At 46.9% G+C, this 17,054-nt stretch overlaps 1 protein-coding gene across 1 annotated transcript in view; it reads right to left on the bottom strand.

The window, feature by feature from the left end:
• MYO16 (myosin XVI) overlaps positions 1-17,054 on the bottom strand; it is a 505,456-nt gene that overhangs the window by 53,563 nt on the left and 434,839 nt on the right. Inside the window, exons 31-32 of the mRNA XM_082366214.1 lie at positions 15,297-15,565; positions 2,132-3,079 (exon numbers count right to left, since the gene is read on the bottom strand). Of these exons, the coding sequence (XP_082222340.1) occupies positions 2,132-3,079; positions 15,297-15,565 (1,217 nt within the window). The remainder of the gene's footprint in view (positions 1-2,131; positions 3,080-15,296; positions 15,566-17,054) is intronic.

Below are 17,054 nucleotides of genomic sequence, written 5' to 3'. Positions count from 1 at the left end.
CAGCATCAAGACTATTTTTTTCTTCCAAGTCTTCTCTTTAAGCCCCTTTGACATTCTAAAAGAATAGCCTGTACGATCCCAGGAGGACACGTCCTGCACGCTGGTCAACGTGTCTCCTACATCATGGCCCATCGGGAATCACACCGGTCTCAGCTGCACAGTTGGACTCCTGTCATCTGGTGCGAGGGGACGAGCCATCTCCTACTGCAGTTTCCTGTTATTACAGCCACTGCGCTGGGGCAGAAGCTGCCAATTCATAGATTTATGAGAAAGTCGCAAGTGGCTCAAGACAATCTTTTCAAAATAAAGAGTGTTTTGTAAAAGCCCACAGTAGAAAAATAGATATTTTATAATTTTAGACTTGCACTAACAATGTTGTACTTGAGGTTTGGATACATGTTCCCAAATACCGGTTAACGTTACCAAGGGTAAATATTAGCACTTCCACACACCCTGCCTGGAGGCCTCACTGGAATCCTACCCTCAAGTCCTAGACTTAGGGATTTCCAAACGGTGACGCCTGTCTACGAATTCATTAATTTCACTTTCTTGAATACAGCCGAAAAGAATTCACCCAGTTCCCATCTATAGTAAAATTTGGTTTTAATAAACTTTTAGTTCCGAAAGCAAATAGTAATTTGTTCATTTAAGGCTGTTCTCTTAGAGTCCATTTTGTTCCTTGGAATGAAACATATGACTTGTGAAATTCAAGCCATCTCCTACTTACAGGGACAATTTCATTTATTAATGGCCTGTAATTAAGAAGAAATTGTTAGCTAAACAAACAATTAGCTTATCTGACTGAAGAATAAATGGGGGGGGTAGGTTATTCACTCATCTGCTAAGTGTTCTTAGTCTTGACCTACTTTTCACTTATTGAGAATGTTTTGTAGATTTTCTAGTGTTTTGGGACCTAATCAAATGACGAAAGCCAATATATTTATGTATTTTCTATAGGAGAAAGAGCAGGTTAACGTGGACATAAAACGTCACAGCATAAGTTTTTATCTCCAATCCTACCACCTGACCTTAAGGAAGGCGTTTAACCTCCTCGCCTTGAAGTTTCCCATCTCCGTAAAGTGGGGATGCTAGTAATTGCCATCTACATTCGGGTTAACGGCATCAGGGTCAAGGGACCTGCTACAATCCCCTTAAAGAGAAGATGCTTTGTATTAACGTAATTCCCCTCCCCAGTACAGAACATTGGAAAATATTTTGGGTCTGTATAAAAGCCTTAAGATGTTTTTTGGAAGATGACCACATTCTCTGTGATTATTAAGAGAATCTGTGCCCAAATGGCACCTCTGGCTCAAAGGCAACCTCGTCTGAATGAATTAGTACATGGTGAGCTACTTACAAGAGATTAGCAACAAATTCTTATTGAGAGCTTTTTTTTTTTTTTTGCTTTGCTAGCTACCTTCTGCTTTTATATGGACACAAAATAAATACTTTTTAATACAGGCAACAGCCTCTGGCTGCCACAGTTTAGCCCTGAGCTCACTGGACTGGCCTGTCAACAGCTAACTAGTTATGAGGCAGAGCTGCTCAATGAGAAGATGCAGATATAACAGAACTGAGTTAAAATTTTCCTTGGGTGGCAAAGGAACAGAACAAAAATCATTCATTCAAAACAACATAGCGCAAGCGGTACTGAGTGAGTGTAAGAGAGTAACCGAGCAGGTAACCACCGTCCCAGATGCCGGGAGTGGAAGTGAGACGGACAGCAGGGCGGAGACACTCGGGTTAGCCGTGAGCTGTAAACCAAAGGGGCATCTCGGCATAATGCGACAAAAGTGCCACTTCATGTTGCAGGTAAATATTATCAGGAAACGGAAATCAGCGGCTCAAGCTGAGCCTTGCTCTAATACTTCTCAAGTCACAAGGGTGTATTAAACCCAGTTTTAGCGCTGTGGGTTGTTATATCGTGAACTTTTACCTACGAGACGGAAAGATCCATTCTTACCTACCTGGCCATATTGGTTGCATAAGATGTTTGGTTTTTTGTGTAAGTTGGTACCTGCTCTGAACGACCCCCGCAATGACCTCAAGCGTTCCTTAAACCGTATCTACGGGCACATGGGCACACATCCGCGTCTGCAGCTACGCCTCTACCTCCGAGTGCGAAATTCACCTTCGGCTTCGCGGATCCTCCGGCCCGCCGCCGACCTCCGGAGCACGCTCCGTCCCGAGCTGAAGAGGCTGGCCAGCTCGTCCAGGGGGCTGCCCACAGGCCTGCAGTTCGGGGGGCTGTAGGCGGCCGGCGAGGGGGCGCCGGGGGCGGCCTTCCTGGGCTCGGCCCGGGCCGCCTTCGCGGGGGAGTGCGGGCTCCTGGGGCCGGGGCTGCAGGGCGCGCCCGCGGGGGCCGAGGTGGGCCTCGGGGGGCCCCGGGGCGGCTCCGCCGGCCTCCTGGCGCCGGGCTCGGGCGCGGACGTGCAGAGCGCGGGCGGCCGGGGGGCGGCGGCGGGCGTGGGGGGACGGGGGGCCCCGTGCGGCCCGGCGAACGCGGGCCGCTCGCCGTCGCCCTCTGGGGCTTTGGGGTGCTGCGGGGACGCGGGCCCGGCGCCCTCGGGCTGCACGGGGTACTTGAGGCTGGTCTCCAGGACCGGCAGCCTCTTCACCTCCAGGGGCGTCAGGGGCGACTCGTCGGACGCCGGGGAGCAGGTGACCGGCGTCGGGGGGAACACGAGGAGCGGGGGCCGGTGCGGCAGCAGGTCGGGGAAGGGCGCGGGGATGTCGCACGCGTCCCTGCAGGGCCCGCCGGCGTCGCCGTCCTCCGCGGGGAGGGGGCTGCGGCCGCCGCCCTCGGGGGGCGCCCAGTACTTCATCTCCTCGTACACGGCCTCGGCCGGCTCGGGGCTGCCGGCGCGGCCCAGCATCTCGATGTACACGGGCTCGGGCTCCGGGGGCGCGGGCGGCACCCTGCGCCGCGCCCCGCCGGCCCCCGCCGCCCCCGGCCGGGCGCCCGAGATCTCCTCCGAGGAGCCGCTGAGCTTGGTGTGCGGGCTCCGCGTGGGCTTCCGCGGCGGCATCTTCTTCACGGTGCTGTAGTCGTCGCTGTGCGGCCGCGGCCGGCTGAGAACTGCGCGGGGGCGGAGAAGGGGCGGCAGGGTTAGCGGGACCCGGGCCGAGCCTCGCGCAGCGCCTGGAGCTGCCCCGGCGCCGCGGCCGGCGAGGACCCGGCCTGTACCCTCCTCCCTCCAGGGTCCCGTCCTCCCCCCCCGCGGGGTCCGGGTTCCTCCACCCTCCAGGGTCCCGTCCTCTCCCCCCGCGGGGTCCGGGTCCCTCCACCCTCCAGGGTCCCGTCGTCCCCCCCCGCGGGGTCCGGGTCCCTCCACCCTCCAGGGTCCCGTCCTCCCCCCCCGCGGGGTCCGGGTCCCTCCACCCTCCAGGGTCCAGTCTTCCCCCCCCCCCCGCGGGGTCCGGGTCCCTCCACCCTCCAGGGTCCCGTCCTCCCCCCCCGCGGGGTCCGGGTCCCTCCACCCTCCAGGGTCCAGTCTTCCCCCCCCCCGCGGGGTCCGGGTCCCTCCACCCTCCAGGGTCCAGTTCGCTCCCCCCTCCGGGGTCTGGGTCCCTCCACCCTCCAGGGTCCAGTTCATCCCCCCCCCCCCCCGCAGGGTCCGGGTCCCTCCACCCTCCAGGGTCCAGTTTGCTCCCTCCTCCGGGGTCCGGGTCCCTCCACCCTCCAGGGTCCAGTTCTTCTCCCCCTGCGGGGTCCGGGTCCCTCCCCCTCCAGGGTCCAGGTCGCTCCCCTCTCCAGGGTCTGGTTCTCTTCAACCTCAGGGTCCCAATCTCCCCACCCTCCAGGGTCCGTGTCTCCCCGCACTTCGCACGACTGCTAAGAGGAAAGCCAGGTTTGATCTCGGAGGGGGAGGACAACTCCCACCAGTCGAGGAGGAGGTAAGGTGGCCAGTAAGGAGGCCCAGGATTGCCAGCCGCCTGCAGCGGGAAGGGCCTGGGATGCGGCGGGGTGGGCACCTTCCTTCTGCGCTGGAACCTCCTTACGCCTGGGCTCTAAGGGCCTGATAAACGTGTGGACTAAGTACTGGCTGAACGGCTCCTCATGGTTTTTAGAGAAGAGAAAATAGGAGACTGGGGAGAACAAGCAAATTAGCGAGGTGGCGCCCTGTGGGTGTTTCCTGTAGGAAATACCTAAGCTGGATTATTTAAATGGTCTAAAACGAACACGACAAAACACCAAGGAAAACAACTACATGCATGGAGAGATTACTTTTCTAAAAAGAACGTTGTTAAAATGATGCCAAAGACTTGTTTTACAGTTAATTAATATATTTGAATCCTAACACACTTAACAGGGAAATCAAAAGTGTTGTATTTCACTAAGAACTTAAGTGGCAACTTCATAAATTGAAAAGAAGGAAGATATTTAGAAAAACAAAAGAGCATAATATTAGCGAGAACTAATTTTGAAAGAGGCAGAAAAACTACTTAAATATGACTCAAAACATTTATTAAAGTTTAAGTCAAAAAATTCTAAAAGACTTCTTTTTCTAATATTTTTTACTATAAATTATAGATTTTATTAAATATAATTTCTCTGGAGCCAAGATGTTAATTTTAGAAAATTACATACAGTTTTACTAAAATATCAAAACTTCTCAAAAATCTTGAACTATCTTACCAATTTGGTGCTTTGCTAATCTGTAGGAATTCTTGATCTGAATAAGCATCTAATTTTGCTGAGCTCCTGAGTTTTAAGGCAGCCAGGATTTTCTCTCATTATGATTGCATATACGACAGTATCCATCTCCACTTTCGGAGTGACAACTCCACTTTTAGGGTTAAAATTAAAGGCTTTGGAGTCAGATGGACTTGGATTCAAACCCCAGCATGACCACCCTTTCATGCTATCATTCATTTAGTCGTGCATTTAACCAGTATTTATTCAGAGACACATTCGTGAATACACAATAATTGTCCCCTTCCTTCCTCTGCCCTCCTGGGCAAAGTCAGACAATAAAAAAAGTAAATAAAACAAACGAGTTAATTCCATAGCATGTTAGAACATGATACATGCTATGAGGTGGGAAACTACAGGCCATAATAAAGAGTCACAGAATTGGGTCTGTGTGTGTGTGTGTGTGTGTGTGTGTGTTTGTGGGGTGGCATTGGTGCAAATTATAAGTTTAAAAGAGGTCTTGGTCACATCTCTCTGTGCTTCAGTATAGTCATGCATAAAATGGTGATATCACTAATCATCTCAGAGGAATAAAATAATGTATGTAAAGTGCTTAGCTCAGATGCTGGCACTTCGTAAACATGAAACAAATGGAGACATCCAGATGAGAATGGAAAAGAACAAAGTTAATTTTCTAACTCAATGGATATCTTTGAAGGCCAGTATTATACAGGGTTCACCAAAGTAGCCAACTTTTAAGAGTAGAAAATACCCAAAATGCACAATTCTGTAATTAATAAGCATTATCCCAAAGGCTTTCAATGTACTAAAACACAGCAACTCATAAGCTTCTCCTAGAAAGTTAATGAACCAAACAAAATTTTAACATTAGTATTATAGAGTTGTTCTGAACATTTGAATAATTTAAAGGACTTGTGGCAGATTGTATTTTACAAAACTGGCTTCAACAATATTTTTAGTCCTTCGTGCTTTCCTAGAACCTTGAAGCTGGAAGGACCTCTGTGACTGCCCCATGAGTAAAATATGGCAAAAGGAATGCCGCCTGCCTGCTGAGGCTGGGTCAGGGGCAGTGCAGCTTCTGCCTGCCTCTTCTTCTCTCGGGACACATCTCTTGGTGGCCCTCATCTCTGAGAAGACTGCTTACTCTGAAGCACCCATGCTGTAGAGAACATGTGGAGAGGCCACACAGAGGTGAGAGAGATGCCAGAGGACCCCATCTGCTCCAGCCCTCAGGTGTCCAGGTTTCCCCAGCCCAGACACCGGAAATGTAATGAACTGAGCTTGTGGACCATCCCAGGCCCAGCCGCTGTCTGACCACAGCTGTGAGAGAGCTTGCATGAGAAGGGCTTAGCTGATACCCAACGAGTAGAATGGGGAGAGAGGGGGAGAGAGAGTGAGAGAGAGAGAGAGAGAGAGAGAGAGAGGGAGAGGATGATAAAACCTTTGTCATTTTAAGCTACTACACTTTGGAGAGGTTTGTTAGATAGCAATAGACAACTAGTACAGATATTGGTACTGGAAGTGGAGTGCTGCTATAAACCAAAAAAACCCAAACTTTAAAAGCCTGGAAGTAGCCTTGGGAAATTGGAGGAGGTTTTTTTTGGTGGTTTTTTTTTTTTTTTTAATATTTATTTATTTATTTATTCATTTACTTATTTTGGCTGTGCCGGGTCTTAGTTGAGGCAGGCGGGATCTTCGTCGTGGCATGTTTAGTTGTAGCATGCGGACTTCTTAGTTGCGGCATGTGGGATCCAGTTCCCCGACCAGGGATTGAACCCGGGCCCCCTGCATTGGGAGCGTGGAGTCTTACCCACTGGACCACCAGGGAAGGAGGAGGAGTCTTGAAGAGACTGTTAGCAGAAGCGTGACGCCCAAGAAAGCTCTTGGTGATGTTTAAAGGAAAGTGAGAAAGATGCTGGACGCTGAAGGAAACATAACCCTTTTTATACCTTTGTGGAAAGTTTAGCAACCCTGTCACCTGCAGTACTGTGGAAACCAGACAACACACTTAAGGAACTGGATGATCTAGGTAGGGAGACCTTTAGACCGAGTGTAAAAGCAGCCTCCTGGATTCTTCTACTTTCCTGCAGGGAAAATGAGGGTAAAGACATAAGCTAAAGAAAGAACAAACTGTTATCTATAAAGGAGCCTGGGCTTTCTGAGTTTGAAAATAAAATAGTTTCTCACTGGGCCATCAGGATAGCAAATAACTCTGAAGTTAAGAAATGACTTGTAAGCAGAGATTGAATCTGGGGCATTTTCAGGAAAACATGATCTAAAGCTGAAGCCAAGGTCATGACTATGAACCCCTTTATTAAGACCTCAGAAAGATTTCAGGGGGTGCTTCACTGGACCTTTTCAAAGAAACAAAACCACAGGACTTCTAAGGATATCAAGAGTATTGCCCCACCGAAATCTTGCAGAAAAGAAAAAGTAGAGAGGAGATTATCTCAAAGAGATTTGTGGATGTGGCTTTTGACTAAAGGAGTAGGTTATAACTTGATTCACAGGAGACTCACAAAGCTTTTAAAGGAATTGTATCAGCTGCGCTGAAAGAGATATGATCAATACAAAATAAAGAGGCTCTGGTGCTTCAAAATTTTATGAGCAGGAATCAGGCTGAGAAAACGACCAGCCCCAAACATGTCACCTCTTGTGGACGAGGAAATAATATCCAAAGGTGAGCCAAGATTCCGTAGCATGGACCTAATGGCCATGGAAAATAATTTCCAGGGCTTCCCTGGTGGCACAGTGGTTGAGAATCTGCCTGCCAATGCAGGGGACGCGGGTTCGAGCCCTGGTCTGGGAAGATCCCACATGCCGCGGAGCAACTAGGCCCGTGAGCCACAATTGCTGAGCCTGCGCGTCTGGAGCCTGTGCTCCACAACAAGAGAGGCCGCGATAGTGAGAGGCCCGTGCACCGCGATGAGGAGTGGCCCCCGCTCGCCGCAACTAGAGAAAGCCCTCGCACAGAAACGAAGACCCAACACAGCCATACATACATACATACATACATACATAAAAAGAATGTAAGCAGACAAGAATCTCATTAAAATATTAAAAATAAGAAAAAAGAAAATAATTTCCGGGCAGCAGGACTAAATCCTAACCAAGGCACAAGCAACATGTTAGTTGTGTGGAGAATAGGCAACTTGCCTTCGATAGTTAGGGACGGTGCTGGAGGAGCTGCCCACCTAAGGAGCCTTACCTGAGCAGCCAGAACACCTGGACCTGATTTAGATGGTGGGATTTGGGGCTTGGACCTGAGCCTGACGTGATGATGGGATAAGGCTCTGGGGAGCATGGGAGAGGGGTGAGTGCATCTTGCACGTGGGAGGGATGTGAATTGTTTTGTCCAGAGGATGGATTGAGGCAGCCTGTATTTTCCAAAAATTGGCCACGATAGTTTTCCCAGTCCTATCAAGAGTTCGAGTCTATTTCACCTTCCTCAACCTGGAGGCGCCTTTGAGACTGTCTGGTGGCAGTGGGGGAAGTGATGCTGTGTGGCTTCCAAGGCTGCTCATCAAAGGTAAGAGAGTGACCGCCCGGCGTTCTCTTTCCTGGAGCAGGCACCGGGGACACACTGATTGCCCACCTAAGAAGTCCAGCTACCCTGAAGCTGCCAGGCTGCACAAACCGGGTGGAGGGACCACCTGGACACAGAGATGGGCAAGCAGTCCCAGTCCTTGGACATCCCTGGGCACCAGGCATGCAAGGGGCCAGCTTTCAGGTGATTCCAGCCGCCACGCGCAGCTTCATGGAGGACCCTGAGGGACAGACACGCAGATGAGCCCAGCTGACACCCAGAACCCGAGACAGTAATAAAATAATCGCATTTTATTTAAATATCCAAGTTTTGGAGGAGCTGGTAGGCAACAATAGATAGCTGATATGATATTCATATAGCACACAAGGTGTGCTATATGCACACCTTATAAATATATAAAGATATAAAGCACACAAGGTGTGCTTTAGATGCAGAGGAAAGCTTTTCTGAATTAAACGATGATCAATAAAAGTAGCCTGGGTTGTCAGGAGGCAGCTGAGAGACTGGCCTCTGGAATCGGACTGCTTGGGTGTGTAGCATGGGACAGGATACACCACGGCCCCCTGACCCCACGCCCTCGTCTACAGGGGGGTCACAGCGACAGTCTCGCGCCATCAGGTAGCTCTGAAGGTTGAAGACACGTAGCATAGTGCTTGTCACGTGACACACACTTGTAAGTGTCAGCTGTTACCATCAACATCATATCATTACCACAGAACCAGAAATCAGCCATGAGTCATAGAACAGGGTTCTGTAGGGCGTGGTCTGCAGTCCATCAATATCAGGTCACCTGGGGTGCTTTACTGAGGATGTAAGGAGCACGGTGCCTGTCCTACTCGGTAGCTACCAAATTAGAATATCTGGGGCATGGGCTTCCCTGGTGGCGCAGTGGTTGGGAATCTGCCTGCCAATGCAGGGGACACGGGTTCGAGCCCCGGTCTGGGAAGATCCCACATGCCGCGGAGCAGCTGGGCCCGTGAGCCACAACTACTGAGCCTGCACGTCTGGAGCCTGTGCTCCGCAACAAGAGAGGCCGCGATAGTGAGAGGCCCGCGCACCGCGATGAAGAGTGGCCCCCACTTGCCGCAACTAGAGAAAGCCCTCGCGCAGCCAAAAATAAATAAATAAATACATTAATTTAAAAAAAAAAAAAATCTGGGGCAGGAACTGGAAAGCTTCATTCTTCATAAACTGAAATTAGAATACCACAGTTAGAGAATTAAGACTCTAATTTGGCTTTATGGTTATTCCTTTGCGTGTGTGTGTGTGTGTGTGTGTGTGTGTGTCCACACAAGTCCTTCCTAATTGTTCATTTGCAAATAAGGATTTAAGGGCTGTTAAGAGTGAATTTATATTAAGAGTTTTCTTAACAATTTTTCTAGTCCTCGGACTTATGGGTAAAAGTGAGATGGGATCAGGGAGACATTTCATGGTGACAGATCACCTCGAGGACAAGTCTTAGTGTCCTAACAGTAACTTAAGGGATAAATCCCACATTCTCAAGCCCTCTCATTTTTTTTTAAACTTGACTCTTATCTGAGTTACTGTGCAATGATCTAGGGACTTGTGTCATTTTTAGATTCTGTTGGGAGGTAAACATTTTCTTGTACAAAATAGTTTGCCTTTGAGTATTTTGCTAAGGCATGTCGGTGACTTTGCCTCAAGACACAAGTTATTTGGCCCCATTCTCACCGAGAATAAGATGCCTACATATTAAATCTATGAGAAAAAAGAAATGACAAGATCGTTCATCAAGAAAATACCTGTATTATCTGTGTGTGTTCTTATCCTCTGTTTTCCAACTCTCCCAGTGTGATTTTGCCCAGTTTCAGAGCAAACTGTGTGCCTTGCTCAGGACCTAAGACATGAAGGATGCCTGGATAAAGCCAGCTCCCTGGCTGGCGGGCCTGTTGCATACTTGAGTGAGGTCAGTATCGATTTACAGCCAGCTTACAAACTGGACAAGAAGGGCTTCTACTGAGCTGTGACAGATTACAACCTTGCTAGGTCATTTTTTTGAGGGATGAATTGGTTACCTTTGCTCTCGCCCCATCTTTCCCCACTGACTGCCCTCCACGTGTGGAAGGCCTCTTAAATGTCCTTCTCGACCCTTCCACAGGTCCCAGTGAGGGTTAGCCCCTCTTGCTCCGTGCTTTTTGGCGCCCTTGCTGTTACTCTGCCTCTCTCATAATTTGTTTGCCCATTTTCCTAGCCCACTGGTCTCCAAGGCCCGGGGGGAGGGGCCAGGCTCGTGGAATACACTGAATTAACATGTGTTGAATGGACAAATGAGCCATAAGTTGTGAAACATAATTATGTTCTCCTGTTATGCCCCGTCACACATTCTCAGGGCAGCGTTCACGGAGAACCTAATTTTCGTCAAATTTCAGGTAATAGAAAAAAATATTATAAAGGGGATTCTGCTAAAAATAATGCTGACAAACCAAGTCTGACAAATCTCAAGGGTACATGTTGAACCTTGCCAAATTGTACTCATTTTGATTTACTGATAAGAAGCTAATTCTGCTTTCATGAAAGCAGCACAAAGAAATATTTTTCTATTATATTGATTTATTTGTTCAATAAGTATTTATTGAGTGCTTACTGGGTGTCAAGTGCTATTCTAGAAAAAATTCATAAACAAGACAATAAAAAAGAGAAAGAAATGTAACGCTATTTCCAAATTAAGCCACACAGCTGAACCATTCTCGTACCTATACATATAAACTGTGTTTTGTTGCAAAGGGAGTTGTACAGCAATTCTAAGAAATACGGATTCCTCAGGTGTTATTTCTAAGGAGCGGGCGGCTGGAGACTGAGGGAGGCTGGGTGTGCATCTCACATCACCGGGCATAAGTGGTGGCGCCTAGAGCTGCCCCCCAGAAACCTGTCTTGTGCTATTTCACCATCCAGGTGTCACTGTGTTGGGGAGAAAGCCGTCACATTGGGTTTAGAAACTCAGCTCTTCAGAAAAGCTCTCAGCTGACAGCTTCCCTGCAAAGAAGAAGTGAAGTCGCGGCCCGGTTCTTCCTTTCCTAGTCTCCGTTTGCAAAAAGCAACCCCAAACTTTTAAAAATCATACTTTCAAATAGTTGGCTCTCGCTTGTTAATAGTTTGCAAACAAGTGTTAAAATTTACTGGCCCATAAAATTGTTTCCAGCTTTTCAGGCGCAAAGGTAGAGAAGAAAAACGAGCCCTCTGGCCGGCCTCTCTTCACTATGACCGTGTATACTGGATGAAAACCTCTAGGAGAGGCACGTGTTAATAAGGACAGGATTGGGCATAAAAGGTGTTGCCTCTTGGCCTTCGTTCTCCAAACAGATCTCTTTTCACTCTGTAACCTTCTGAATTGATTAGCAGCTTTATTTGTAAAAGAAAAGATCTTGAACTTGATTTGTGGTCTTATTCTTATGAACAGTGTTCACAGAGCACTTCATGCAGTGATCAGGTTTCCTTCCCATCTTACGCAGAAGAAGGATAATTGCGTGACATATCACCAGGTGTAAAAAACTCAGTCTTGCCCCCGTGGTGAGAACATGAATTTAAAATCAGTGCTGTCTATAATGCCATTTGCAGCAACATGGATGGACCTAGGGATTGTCATACTGAGTGAATTGTCAGACAGAGAAAGACAAACATCATATGATATCACGTATATGTGGAATCTAAAAAAAGGGTACAAATGAACTTGTCTACAAAACAGAAATAGAGTTACAGATGCAGAAATCAAACTTACGGTTACCAAGGGGTAAGGGGGGGCAGGGATAAGTTGGGAGATTGGAATTGACATATCTACACTACTATATATAAATAGATAACTAATAAGCACCTACTGTATAGCACAGGGAACTCTACTTAATGTTCTGTAATGACCTATATGGGAAAAGAATCTAAAAAAGAGTGGATATATGTATATGTATAACTGATTCACTTTGCTGTACACCTGAAACTAACACAGCATTGTAAATCAACTATACTCCAATTAAAAAAAAATTAGTGCTGTCTGATAGAATTTTCTGTGATGATGGGAAATTCCACACCTGCAGCTATTGAGTCCTTGGCACTAATGACTGAGGAACTGAATTTTAAACTTTATTTAATTGTAATTATTTTAAACTTAAATAGCCACAAGTGGTTAGTGGCGACTTTCTGGACACCTTCAGCTCCTGTCATTATGACATAAAGGTGACCAGAGCCACTGCTGATGGATGGTTTATTAGAAATCCAGGGCACTGCTGATCTGAATGACTAAGCCTCAGTCCTACGGCTACCAAAACCCCCCAGCACACCTCCTCTATCCAATCAGTCAGGTTAATTTTCTTATCCTTAAAGACCCACTTAAAGCACATTCCTGAACACAGGAATTCACCTTTAGCTGCAGGAGATGCGGAGGTGGCTGTCAAGCCATCAGGATTAGGAATCATGCGTTGTAAGAAAGAACCAACAATGTGGATAGTAAAGAAGGAACCGATTTATTGACCGGCCCTGTCACGAGCCTCGAAAACATGAGTTCCCCCGGGGTGGGCCTCAGTGGGGAGACACCCAAAGCATCTTAGAGCCACATGTGAGCTGAAATTAGGTCCCAAGAACCTATAATTTATATAAACGTCTTGCAAGTCTGATGATATCGCATCATGTATTTTAAACAGCCAGCCTTAAGGGCCTTGTGATTCCTCGCAGCAGTGGGAATGTCAGAGTTTTACACCTGGGGTCTTTCTTGCTTCCTCTTCATTAATCTTTTTTTCCTGTCATTTGCTTTTATGTATATTTTTATCTCCTGTGGTTCTTGAGTAATTTTTTAAATTGACCTCTTCTGTTCCTGCCCAGATGAGAGAACTCAATTCTATCCTCAATATTTTACCCCCTTTCTCAACTATGTGATGAGCTGGCACCCGACTCCTCCAAAATCTCAACTCCAGGGCAGGTAGACTTTTCACGTGCGCACGAACAGAAAGCATTTTTAGGCTTCACAGGCTATTTTGAGGCCTGCTTATCCAAATTTATAGAGTTTATCGGTGGTGTTCAAATTTGGATGGGGCTCCACCTTATATACATTGTATCTTATATACATTGCTGTACATCTTATATACAATCTTGCTTCATATTGTTTTTTTTTTTCAATTTCTGATGCTGTCTTGAGTCTTTATTTCACATTTTCCCATCTCATTAGGCTTATCCTTTTAGACGCTACTCTACCTTTCCCAATATGCCCCCCAAATCTTCTTATTTCAACACAGAGATCTGCACCGTAAATCCACTACAGAAATCTACAAGTAATAATGGTGGAAATGGGACCTGGCCTACCTTCTCAGGGAGAGTATTTATGACTTGCATAGACTATAAGCCTCTTCTAGTTTGTGTCATACACTGGGGAGAACAGAAGAACGGCTTCTTTCTTTGGAGGGCCTTTGCTTTCCATCTATGTTCACGTCTGCATCCACCTGAAGACTCTCCTCCAGATGGTTTCTCTAATGTTTTTATTTGTCTTGTTACCATGATGCTAAAAACACACACTTGTCCTCTTCTCCCCAAAGTAATGAATTTCTGCTACATCACCATCTAAGCATTACTATAACATGACTCATACATGACAACAGCGATTTTTAAAAACATTCTCCTGAAGATCTACTGTTTCTAAAGCAACCGGTGAAGAGCATCTTTGAAGATTACTAGGGTCGACTCATTGCTGCGGGCCTCCGGCCCCTGGTCTGCCTGCTGCCTCCTTGGTGTCAGCTGTCTCTTCCCAAAGAGGAGCTTATGGCTTTGCTGTGCTTTTGCATTTTTGCCTCGTTTATTTACCAAAGAAATTGTGCTCCTTTCTCTGTTCACGTAATATTTTCCAGTGAAACCCACGCTGTCTTCTCCTTTAGAATTTCACCCTGCATCACCGCCTCTTACTCTATTTCCCTCTGCAGCCAGGATCGTCTAAAATATTCCGTGTATTTATTTGTTTATTGTGTTTACCATCTGTCTTCCCCACTAGAATGCCAACCCCATGGGGGAAGATAACTTTGTTTGTTTTATTTATTGTGTACCTTCCTGGGCCTAGAATAGGGCCTCATACTCCAAGGGTGATAAGTAAAATCTGTGAAGTTAGTAAATGTTCTGCAAAGAAGGACTTCCTCTGCTTTTCACAATTCTAAAAATTAAAAATTAAGCAATGATATCACATGAACTAATCTATGAGAGAATTAATTGAGAATAAACTGTGGTTTTGCATAAATATGTCTAGACCACCGATGCAGAAACCTTTGTTGTCTAGTCCCCAAAGTTTCACTCACTGAATTTTCCTGAGTCATGATTCTCCTGTGCATGAATCGTTTCACTTTACTGTGTGGTGATAAAGCAGGCTTAATTTTTAATTAAGTTGTGATAATAGGGAAGCCAGATGAATCTTTTTAGTTTTTTAATTTGCAAAAGTTTACATGGATGAGCGACCGACTTTCTGAATTGTTCTGGTTTGAGGCTCCTCATTCAATGTGGAAGTCAGGAGAGGAGTTAAGGAAATGATATATAACTAGCTGTGCCCTAAGAGGCTTAGAGATTTGAATTAATATTATTTATGTTTAATGATTAAAGGGCCCCTGGTGGGCTTCCCTGGTGGGCTTCCCTGGTGGCGCAGTGGTTAAGAATCTGCCTGCCAACGTAGGGGACACAAGTTCGAGCCCTGGTCCGGGAAGATCCCACATGCTGCGGAGCAACTAAGCCTGTGTGCCACAACTACTGAGCCTGCACTCTAGAGCCTTTGAGCCACAACTACTGAGCCCGTGAGCCACAACTACTGAGCCCACGTGCCACAACTACTGAGCCCGCGTGCCTATAGCCCATGCTCTGCAACAAGAGAAGCCACCACAATGAGAAGCCCGCTCGCCGCAACTAGAGAAAGCCCGCGTGCAGCAACGAAGACCCAACGCAGCCAAAAATCAATAAATAAAAATTTTCAAAAAAAGGGGGGCCCCCTGGCAAGCCAACAATGGATTTAATTCTACTAAAAATATATTAGAGCAAAGTACTGCTGCCGCGCACTCAAAGACCGGAAGTCAAGCATCAACAACCCAACGGGGGTCGGGGTCCCCCTTCCCCGAGGCTAACCTTCATTGGAGGAGTCCTTGGTGACAGCCCACAGGCAGGCGCTCACGGCCTCATAGGAGGCGCTCAGCCGCGTGGTGGGGTCCCTCTTTGGCTTGGGCGGAGGCTGTTTCCGTGGTGACGGGAGGCCGCTGCTGTCGTCCAGGCTGAGCACCGAGTGCAGAGGAGACGGGGTGGATGGGCCAGCCTGGGACTGGACCACGCTGTCTACCGCCATGGGGACCGGGACGGAGCTGCAGTGGAGGCGCCTGGGTCCACCCTTGTCTTCAGCTCTGGGTGTGTGTGTGGGAAACAAACACAAACAGCCCCGCCAGAGAGACCCAGATGCATTATTCAGATGGCAACAATGAACCGGCTCAAGCAGACATAATCACGGCTCTTTGGTAAACAGCCTTCCCGCCGAGGCTGGAGGCTGCGTGCAGCGCCCTGGTGTCCGGCGCGTCCAGAGGAAGCCGCTTCATCCCGCCAGCCCCTGCTTCATGATAAATAAGCACGTTCGAGACTCATCATTATTACTTTAGGAAAAAAATCTCACCGGAACCCAAGACGTCTTAAGGAGTGCCACATTTGCTATCAGGCATTCGCTGAGTGAAGTTTTCACACCCTGATTATTAAGCAAATCAAAAAAACCAGAATTTCAATCCGAATGATAATTTCTGGGAAATCCACCTTAATAGAGAGTTACTGATGCATCAAATGCTGGGAGTTATCTCTGTTTGCCCTTGCAAAAGAGTAGATGCTTTACTTAAAACCATCAAAGATTTTCATTTTCCCTGTCTCTCTCTCTCTCTCTTTCCCTTGCCATTTAAATTCCATCAGCAATTATTTAATTATGTGCAGGATTGTTATTTTTCTTCTGTTATTCCATCTGGTTGCCCAATGCCAAGTGAACTGCTGGTATTCAATAAATAAATAGACAAATACTTCTTCACTTAATTTTATATCAGGCAAATGAATACATAATGAAATTGAGAAATTGGGGTGGCTGTTTAGCTCCAGCAGAGAAAATAATAAATATTATTCTGGAAGTCATATAAAATTAATAGTTATTTGGTTAAAAAAAATTCCTTCTGGCTTCACATGTCAATGTAATCATGTGCCAGGGAGATGCCAATGCATTCATTTTACCAGGAGTCTCCGAGCATTTGTTTTTATAATTATATCTTTGTGTGGCAGAGCACCAACAGAGCTGGGATCTACTGCCAGCCAGAGCCAGACGCCCATATAGGAAATGAACTAGCTGAAGATGAAAGCATGGCACTCAGTGGATAATTTGTTTTCCCTGTAATGTTTAATTACAGTTTTCCGTACAAAGGGAATTTTTTCAGTATTTAATCACTGAGATATTTGAGGCTAATTAGTGAGAGACACACTACCACTTCCACTTTAATAAAAAATCATTCGACATCGCAGTCAAGGCGAAGGGGGGTCATTTTCGGTGACAAACAACTAGATATTACTAAGTTCCTATGGAAAAACAAACATCTCCCTGACAGCAAATTAGGATGGAAAGACCCAGGCAGGATGGTAAATCACAGGTGTCCTCGTCTGTCACAGAGAGACAAGAGTGGTAAAGTGGAGAAGGACTTAGTTTTCTTCACATGTCTATTTCAAGCTCAGCATCCAACGTGAACTTTAAAATACAAATCTTTCCCCAGAGCTTTCCTTTTTGGCAAAGAAGATGTGACAGTTTCCTAAGGGAAATATAATACAGGCAACCCATTCATTGATTTCACTGCTTTTGTGTTTTTAGAGTGTCTT

Source organism: Balaenoptera borealis (assembly GCF_965194805.1).
Source record: "Balaenoptera borealis genome assembly, chromosome: 18".
In the NCBI taxonomy this organism is placed as follows: Eukaryota; Metazoa; Chordata; class Mammalia; order Artiodactyla; family Balaenopteridae; genus Balaenoptera; species Balaenoptera borealis.
This window is presented reverse-complemented; position numbering and strand designations above follow the sequence as displayed.